We start from the raw sequence: 9,961 nt of genomic DNA, 5'->3' as shown, positions 1-9,961 counted from the left end.
TAGCAATTAAATAATAATAGTAAATAATAAATAAAAAAATCCTGCTAAATTCACTGCTTCATCTTTTTTACATTTAGGGCCTTGTTAATTAAAAAATTGCACTAAATAATTTTATTTAATAAATCAAATGTGGCTGGCAGGCTCTTCATTGCCTCGGTTCACTCACTACCCCCGTCGACCCCGTTTCGCTCTGCCTCCTGCCTCCGTCTCTAAGCGACACCGCGCGGGCTGCTGCCGCCGCCGCATCCGGCAGGGAGGCGACAATCATCGGGCACCAGCTTCTCCACAACACCCCCTCCCCTTCCCCTCACGTCCCTCTCGGTGTCGGTCGGTCGGTCGGAGTCAGAGCCCCCGGAGCCCCGCTGTTAGCTAGTTACCTCCCTCCTCCTCCTGTACAGCCCCCCCCCAACACCCCCCCGCAACATGGCTGAACGGCACTCCGACTCCCCGCCACACCGAGTCAGAAAGTCATCACGCCATTTAGAGCCGCCTAACTGCCAATTTACACATTTTTAACGGTTTTCCCTCGCGCTGCCTTCAGTTATGGGGAACAAGGGCAGGTGTCAAGAGTCCAACGGCCCCCCCACACACACCTCCTCCCTCCCTCCCTCGCCTATCGATCTCCTGCAACATGGCTGAACGGTAACCCGACCTCACGAGACCTCAAAAGTCATTTTCACGGGTCAGTTACCAACGATACCCAGGCACGGCTAGCACCAACCCGCCCCGGGACACCACGGTTCTCTCCCAGCTTCCCACCTCCTCTTCCCTCCGTGACTTACCGGCACCAGGGGGGGCAGGTGGTGGTGGTGGTGCAGTCCGGGGCATAGCCTATATATAGACTGAAGATCTGCTCCGTGTTAAATTTCTTCTCGCTTTTCCCGTGGTCACATCATCTCCCCGCGGTTTCCTCATCCAGAGATGTGAAAGTTAAAATTAAAAAAATGACAACAGCGAGGAGACGATCCGTCTGTTCCCCGAGCCCGAGGATGACGGGTCGGTCACCGAGCAGGGCAGATGGAGGTTTCCGCCTCCTCCTCCTGCTCTCTCTCTCCCTCTCTCTTTCTCTGTGTGTGTGTCTGTGTGAGGGAGATGCAGCGTGTGTCTGCACAGGGCACATAACATGTTAACAGCCTCCATCAGCACGAACCATGAGGAGAAACCTGCATGTTGGATACTCTTAAGGGGGACATGATCCTGCAACTGCTCCACTGTCTCACTGAACACTGATCTAACAGACCTGTTTCCACATACTGCATCAGGTTGGCTGCATGCAGTATTACAGCAGTAACTTTTTCCCAGCTCAGATTACACACGATACTTGAACTGCTGGCACCAATACAAATAGTGATAATGTTTGCAAAAGAAGATGAACTTTTAGGTTGTTATTATTCAGGTTATTATTTAAAATGTTTTAGTTTTCATTTATTATCTCAGCATTTCAAGATTTTATTTAGGTGTGTCCAACTTTAGACGTATAGTAATTTGGATTTCTTTTCTTTTCTTTTTTACATACCTAACCTAAAATTTTGGCAAGTCTACGTGGCCATAACTGTTTAGCCACATGTTTTAGCAGTAACCTGACTACTAACCATGTGACATTAACTTTTGCATCATTTTGGACCTGTGACACTGGGCTGCCATAGACCACCGCTGGTTGCTAGAGAGAAAAATTTGCACTCCCTGACTGGTTGGTGAGTGGTTGATGCCAGCTGCGGTGAAACTGACTGCTAAAGCTCCAGAGTGCAGTGACCATTCTGGAAACTGCTGGTCACAAGGAAAATAGCTGACTGCTTTGGTCGGAAGCAGATCGCTGCTGGTGCTTGTAGTTTGCATGTCTGCAAACACTTGGCAACTCCTCTCCAAGCAGTGGTGAAACTGTGAAGTCCATTTTTTGTTTGTTTAAGATAAGATAAGATAAGATAAGATAAGATAAGATAAGATAAGATAAGATAAGATAAGATATTTATTGTCACTGTTACCAGAACAATGAAACACAGTTTGGGAGTGTTTTGAGTGTCCAGGGTGCGAGGGTTCTTTGATGATGATGCTAGCTTTCTGCTGACGTCTGCCAGTATAAATGTCTCTGAGGGGGTTAGTGAAATACCAGTTGCCCGCTCTGCTGCACTCACCACCCATTGCAGTTTCCTATTGTCCTCCACAGTACAGCAGTTGAACCAGAGTGTGGAGCAGTAGGTCAGAGGGTAGAAGTTAATTAGCAGTCTCTGGGGTAATTGGGCCTGACGCAGCTTCCTGAGGAAGTACATCCTTTGTTGTGCTTCTCCTACCTGGTGGAAAATGTTTGTGGACCAGTTAAGGTTGGTCGAGATGTGGACCCCGAGGAACGTAAAGCCTTCTACCCTTACAGGGTGGGCCATTTATATGGATACACCGTAATAACATGGGAATGGTTGGTGATACTAAAGTCCTGTTTGTGGCACATTAGTATATGTGAGGGGGCAAACTCCTCAAGATGGGTGGTGACCATGTTGGCCATTTAGAAGTCGGCCATCTTGGATACAACTTTTGTTTTTTCAATAGGAAGAGGGCCATGTGACCCATCAAACGTATTGTTAATGTCACAAGAAAAACAATGGTGTGCTTGGTTTCAACGTAACTTTATTCTTTCATGAGTTATTTACAAGTTTCTCTTTGTTCACAGTCCAGCAATAATTGCTGGTGTTTTATTTTTTCAATTTCTTGTGTGTGCGGTGAGAATTAATAGAGGTTTCAATTGTTTTTTCTCTTTTTGACTTGCTCTTTCTGAAAGACATGCCTTTCAACAGCCATTGACATGTCGAAGAGGTTAACACGTGAGGAGCGGATCGAAATTGTGTTGATATCTGGTGAACGCAGTAACTGGGTCATTGCAGCAGATTTCAATGCAAGACACCCTACGAGACCACCCATCTCCCATGCTCCAACTGCTTGCTAAGTTTCGTGAAACTGGTTCAGCGTTGGATTTGCCAAAATGTGGATGCAAGAAAACTGCCACTAATGAAGAAACATCAGTGGCTGTCCTAGCTTCATTCAGCAAGAGCCCACAGCGTAGCACTCGCCGCATGTCACTAGAGAGTGGCATTAGTCGAACATCCCTTCGGCGGATATTAGCTACTCACAAATGGCACCCTTACAAACTCCAGCTACTGCAGCATCTCAACGAGGATGACCCAGATCAGCGCACAGAATTAGCAGAATGGGCAAAACAAAAATTGGAACAGGACCCTCAGTTCAATTCAAGTAAGTTCAAGTAATCAGTAATTAGTTACTGATTACTTTTTTCAATTAACTTGACCAACACTGGTCACCACCCATCTTGAGGAGTTTGCCCCCTCACATATACTAATGTGCCACAAACAGGACTTTAATATCACCAACCATTCCCATGTTATTACGGTGTATCCATATAAATGGCCCACCCTGTACTTCCTTGGGCTGAGTGCTCTGATTGCTTTGTTCTTCTGAAGTCAAGACCATCTCCTTGGTCTTGGCTGTGTTCAGATGCAGGTTGTTGTTGTCACACCATTGTTTCGGATGCTGAACCTCGTCTCTGTAGGCTGATTCATTGTTGTTGTCGTCAATCACTCCTATGATGGTGGTGTCGCCTGCAAATTTTATAATGGTGTTACTGGTGTGAATTGAAGAACAGTCATGGGTGAAGAGTATATTAAGGGATGGAGGATACACCCCTGTGGGACACCTACGTTCAGAATGAGGGTGGAGGAGGTGTGCTCTCCCATCCTGATGTTCTGGGGTCTATCGCTCCGGAAGTCCAATATCCAGGTGCACAGTGAGCTACTGAGTCCTAAGTAGCTTACTTTATTAATCAGTTTGTGGGGTTGAACTATATTGAAGGCAGAGCTGTAGTCAAAAAGCAGCATTCTCACATAAATGTTACTACTGTCCAGATGTGTGAGGGTTGTGTGAAGAGCTGTTATCATGGCGTCCTCTGTCGACCTGTTTGCCTTGTTTGCAAATTAGTATGGATCAAGGTTTGCAGGGATGACAGCTTTGATGTACAACATGATGAGTTTCTCAAAACATTTAGCAATTACGGATGTTAAAGCAACTGGACGGTAGTCATTCAAGCAGCTCTTCTTGGGCACTGGAACGATGGTAGTTGACTTAAAGCAGGATGGTACTACAGACTAACAGTGAGAGGTTGAAGATGGTGGTGAAAACCTCTGCTGGTTGGTCTGCACATGCTTTAAGCACTCTTTCTGCCACACTGTCTGGACCAGCTGCCTTCCTCGCGTTGACTCTGCGCAGTGCGGCTCTGAGCTGATGCTGCTCCAGCTGGATGGGGGCCTTGTCCCTCTCTGAAACAGCAGGATAGGTGATGGTGTCCCTGTTTTGTTGGTCAAAGCGGGTGAAGAACTGGTTTAGGGTGTCAGGTAAGGTGATGTCCATGGAGTTTGTTTGTATGTGACTGTCTTTGTAGCCAGTAAGTGTCTTGATCCCCTGCCACATGTTTTTGAAGTTGTTTGTGTTAAAGTGCATTGTTTGTATTTGCGCTTGGCTTCTGTTATGCGCTTTAAGCAGAGATTGGCGTGCCTCTTTGTAGACTTGTTGGTCTACTGATTTGAAGGCACTGTCCCATGCTCTTAGTAGAGCTCGCACCTCGCTGTTGAGCCATGGCTTCTGGTTCAGGAACACTTTACCAGTCTTTGTTGTTGTTACACTCTCCTGTCCGGTCTGAATGTAGTGTGGCCCGCTAGCTCAATTGCAGTGTCTGGGGTAAAAGAGTCCAGCCAAGTCTCTGCTGTGATCATAGCACAGTAATCCAAACAACGTGAGGCAGTCCGCAGTTGTAGCTCATCCATCTTGTTGTTTAGTGACCGTGAGTTGATGAGGAAGAGACTCGGAATAGCAGGTCTGTGTGGGTTAGCACTTAGCTTAGCTCTTAGCCCCGCTCTCTTCCCCATCTTCTGTTTCCTGTGCCTCCATTGCCTGTGCCACTTCAGCGGTTGTATGGTGAAGTTGGAGTCCGTATTCCTTCGGATATCAGGGGGGATTGAGTCCCAGTCATTGTCGTAGAAAGTGTGCAGGTTTGTGTGGTCTAGAACCATGAGCTGTTCAGTTTTACTGTACTACACATGTGCTCTTGCTAATCAGAGGAGAAGTGAAAAAAAAATACTCAAAATAAAAAAGAAAGCTGCTAAATTGTGCAGCCCGCGGACCACTGCGACAGCTCACGTCACCATCTTGCGGTAGTTAACTTTTCTAGTTTTCTACCACTTGGCTTGCAGTTAGTTTTGCAAGCAAGTTACCATCTTCCATCCAAACACAGAAAACCATGTCACCATAGCCATGAGGTTTTTGGTGCAGTAGCCTCTTAGCTATCACTTTCACCCTGGAACAGCGAGCAACCTCCATAAACTAGTCGCTAACCAGTCGGGGAACGCACATTTTCCCCTTACGACCTGTAGTTCTATCACGTTCAGTGACAACTCTTGAGCAATGTGTACACGATGTCTCACAAGAAACTTATACAAACATTCATTGCACCATACGTGGTTGTTGATGGTTGTATTAATACTACTAAGTATGAAACTTTAAATAGACACCACACACCAACAGAGGATGCCCATGGAAATAACATTTGCTTGGGGTCCCTAATGTAATGTAATGTCTCTGACATCTTCAAATTACGTAAAAACATCAGAAGGGGGCCCTATCGCAATAACGTTACAAAATGGCCATGAATACATTTTATTTTTGTTGTCGTATGTATCATATTCAATATGTATAACTAAGGCTTCCGCTTTATGTAAACAGTTGCAAATAACTGGTTCAAACAGAGCAATTATGTCAAAGTTATCTTATGTTATTAATAATAAGGTATTCACAATGTTCTTTTTCAATCTTTGCTATGACAGTACGATGGTTTAATGTTAGTATTGCATGAAGTGAAGTAGATATAGAAATCAGTAAAGGCCATTACCACTATTCTGCCTCAACCACATCCAAATTGTAATGATTAGCTTGAAGAAAAACAGCTTCATATAATGAAGCTCATCTGCCATAACTGGAATATGTCCATCAGTGGAAAGTATGATCAACATTAGCAAAAAGGATAATTTAATTTAGGTAATCTAACCCTAAATTGTGTTTTTTCTATTCAATGTTAGGTAATGCTAGCTTGTCTCTTAACGTAAGCCTTTCATCCAATAGAAAAACCCTGACTTCTGCGTTTAATATTAAGCAAGTTCACGCAAATATCCAGGGTTTGTCCATTTTTAAACCGCTTTAACAGCCAGTGCTGCAAGTAGCTATTGCCAAATAATTGTATTCTAAATCACACTATGTTATTGCCAACAAAATCTTTGACGCAGAATGCTAATTAGCTATCGAGTATTTCCCTACAGTAGAGAACGGCGATAATCCTCTGGTGTTCTGTAACACCTGCTCGATGTTTCAAATTCTATAACCCTAAATAAAAAATGTTAGGCCAGGACCTGATCACATCGATGATAAAAACAAAACAAACCCAAAAAACAACAACATTGTGAATATATTAAAACATCAGGCAGAGTTAGGTTGAAAGTTATCTCAAAATACAATGTTAGTATGATGAACTTTCAGCTTATTTTCAACTTTAGTTATTGTTTAGTTATAGTTAAGTTGAAAATTCGAGATACTGAACTCCAAATTTTGAGTCAAGTGGAAAATTTGACATACAGATATCAGAAAAAATAAAATTTAATTCATAGGTTGCAGTTCAAACTAAAAATATGCATCAAATTTAACAGTCTTGAATACTCTTGAAGAGATTCAAAGTTGTTTCTTTCGTGTCCTCTTTTGTCTGTGTTTGCTCAAACATTTTTGCAAATGTAGAGTAGAAGCAGTAGCGGTATTAGAAATGAAAGCAATGAAAGTATTCCTAAATAGTAGCATTGGTAATAATGTAAGGTAGTAGTAAAGTTGGATAAGTGTAGTACTAATAGTAGTACTCAATTACTTTGCACAGAGCTTTAAAAGGGTGCAATGTCCTATTTGAGCCTGCAGGGGGAGACAAAGACAGCCGTTTGAAATGGTCTGTTATTACGATGCATCTTTAAACATAAACACACATGAATAAAGAGTTTCAATGGTTTTTCTCCCTTTGGATTAAAATGGAAAAACAACGCTTTGCACAAATTCAGAATTTGAGGGTTTTATTTTATTTGAGGGTTTTATTTTTATTTTATTTATTTAGGGTTTCTGTTAGAATAGGTTTACATGCTTTAACCCATAACAGATTTTATAACAGATTTTATCTTTTCTCATGCTTCACATTTTTCCCTTGTAAATTACTGTGTTTTAACTTAAACATTTTACAGTGTTTTTATTAAATGTTTCATATCTCAAATCTAATACATAATCTTTTTGCTCATTAGCAAAAACAATCTGGGCAAGGTATATTAAAAAACAGAAGATTTGGTTCAAAGGGGGGAGAAACAGTTCTCAGTTATCCAGGTCATGGTAATCCAAAGAGCTTGAAAAGAATACTGACTGGACCTCTTTGAGTTTCTTGAAGATGTTTCACCTCAGAGATGAAACGTGAAACAAAGAAGTCCAGTTGCTTTTCTTTTCAAGCTTCTCAGTACGCAGCATCAAGCTTTCTTGATTGAAGAGAGTTAAAGTTGTTTCCTTCATCCCAGCAGTGACGTCTGTCTGCAGGCAAAAAAACATGCACTTGTCCATAAAACTGCTGAAAACAGAAAGACTGAGCTGAGCTTTGAAACCAAACAAGAATAATCAAGGTAATTCATTTGACAGTTTGCCGACTCTACAGTAAAGCTGACCCATCTTGCTTTACTTCTTCATTGTTTGCCTTCTTCAGATGAACAGACCCTGCAGCAGAGACGCACACATTAGAAACTCCAGGCAACAGAAAACAAAGAGACGCGCACTGATATGTTCTTACAGAGCCTTGTAGAAAGCCTTCTGGGCCATCATGTGCTCTCTGAAGATATTGATGGCTTTAAATGCATCCATATGATCCTGATTCTCCTTTATCACCTTTTTGTACCTGTGTCACAGAGAGAGAAAGAGGGAGTAAAAAAAGGCTGTTTGTTGTCATCACAAGAAGAAAAGCAAAACACAAAAGCTCAAAAGTTGATAAGCAGAGATGGTACACTAAGAAAAAGGAAAACTGGAACATTTAGGATCTCACTGTGGTTCCTTTCTGCATCATTTTTCACCCTTCTAAAGGACGAGGGACATAATCAGCTCTGTTTGTCTGTCTAGTGTCCACAGTTTTCAAGACATCATGTCCAAATTTTGTGTGATGGTAGCAGAGGTGGGCAGTGACACATAATCTGATTACTTTTTTCAAGCAACGAGTAAAGTAAGGGATTACTATTGCAAAAACGTAATTAGATTACTGTTAATTTCTTGTAAGAACTCTTCATTACTGCATTAGTGAACCGTGATTTTGTTTGTGAGAGTGTCTTAGTGCAGGAGAGAGTATGAGTGTGCAGCGTTTAAAGCGTGGAAGTACTGACATTACTTTGAGTTTGATTCCATAAAAAGTGACAAAAACGTTAGCGTCCGCTGTTCACTCTGCGTAGGAAGAAAACTTCTTTTTACAGAGAAAAATTAAACTTCAAATCTGAGCAAGCACTGCCACGGGCATGAGAAATTCACACAGATCCTCCCACTGACATGACCTCTGTGGCACCGGGCAAACCTCCACCTCCTGCTAAACATGTGACAGTAGATTTAAGAGTGACAGAATTTAGTGCCGCTGAATCTTTGACTTTATTTTTTGCTGTGTTTTACTCTCATCTGTTTGAAAGAGTGAGTGTAAACATAAAAGTTATTTTATTTTATTTGCTGGAATATTGCAGAGAATTGGTTTAAATGTTAAAGATTTTCTTCCAGTCAGAGAATGTTGCATATAACTTAATATTTGTGCAATGTGCATAAAGTTAAAAGATTAAAACAAGTTTTAAAAGGAGACTTTTTCATTTCATTACCTTTTATATGACAGATTATGCAGAAAAAATAGAACTGGGCTTAAGGATCTATTGCTTTATTACCTATTCAGGTTGTGTATCATGTTTTTAAAAAGTAAGTAAGTAACAAATTCCCTTTGAAAATAAGTGATCAATAAAGTAACAGGATTACTTTCTTGGAGAAGTAATAAGCACTCAGGAACTAATTACTTTTTTTTTTAAAGTAACTGGACCAACGCTTGATGGCAGACACCAATAACAGCTCGAGGCATTTTAACTTCAATTTAAATCAGTTCAAAATCAATCAAGGTCACACCAAATATGAAAATTAGTAAAAGCTTTATATGACCTGCTTCACAACCATGTACTTGTCACGGCGAGTAGAGTGAGTCGTGTGGAAATATTAAAGGAGAATCAAGTCGCAGGCACTCGTGAAGGGGAGGTGGTTTATTGAACACAAAATGCAAATGGAGAAACAGCAAACGGGACTGAAGACTATTTAAACTGAGGACTACTAAACTACTGAACACAAACCAGGACCTGAACACAAAGGAGGATGAGCAGCGGTAAATGACGACGGACAGCAGGGAGAACACACAGATGAAGCATGGTGGATACACAGACGGACCAGCAACTACTACAACAGAAGACTTAAATACACACAGGCTGAGTCCCAATTCAGGGTCTGCACGCTTGAAGTATGCGCACTACGCGTACTACATACGGTGCGTACTATAAGTACGAGAAGTGCGGAAGTGAGAGGCTTGTGAAATGGGACGGTCTAGCCTTCGTCGCGCTGTTCAGGTTGCCTAGCAACCATGATACTAACCGCGAGAAACGTTACATACAGCTTTGTTTGACAGAAATGAAGGAGAAAAATGTTTTGTTGGTCATTCATTGTTGTCATGACATCACTTTGATTAGTTGAGTATCTGAGGCTGAGACCACGGGACTGTAAAACATGATTGTTGGGCTTCATTTCTGTGCTGAACAGTCATTTAAGATTAGTTAGTAAATAA

At 41.9% G+C, this 9,961-nt stretch overlaps 2 protein-coding genes across 2 annotated transcripts in view; both read right to left on the bottom strand.

Annotated features, from left to right (window-relative positions):
- The window catches only part of LOC102199926 (zinc finger protein 827-like), a 15,469-nt gene extending 14,393 nt beyond the window's left edge, over positions 1–1,076 (bottom strand). The window contains exon 1 of the mRNA XM_005754076.2: positions 783–1,076. The gene's annotated coding sequence lies outside the window, so the exon portion shown is untranslated. The remainder of the gene's footprint in view (positions 1–782) is intronic.
- Positions 1,077–7,905: 6,829 nt separating this feature from the next.
- Positions 7,906–9,961, bottom strand: part of LOC102200938 (uncharacterized) — a 43,217-nt gene continuing 41,161 nt past the window's right edge. The window contains exon 6 of the mRNA XM_005754080.1: positions 7,906–8,014. Within this exon, the coding sequence (XP_005754137.1) occupies positions 7,906–8,014 (109 nt within the window). The remainder of the gene's footprint in view (positions 8,015–9,961) is intronic.

The sequence above is a fragment of the Pundamilia nyererei genome, unplaced genomic scaffold (genome assembly GCF_000239375.1).
Source record: "Pundamilia nyererei isolate P.nyererei 1_Seehausen unplaced genomic scaffold, PunNye1.0 scaffold00504, whole genome shotgun sequence".
Taxonomy (NCBI): Eukaryota; Metazoa; Chordata; class Actinopteri; order Cichliformes; family Cichlidae; genus Pundamilia; species Pundamilia nyererei.
This window is presented reverse-complemented; position numbering and strand designations above follow the sequence as displayed.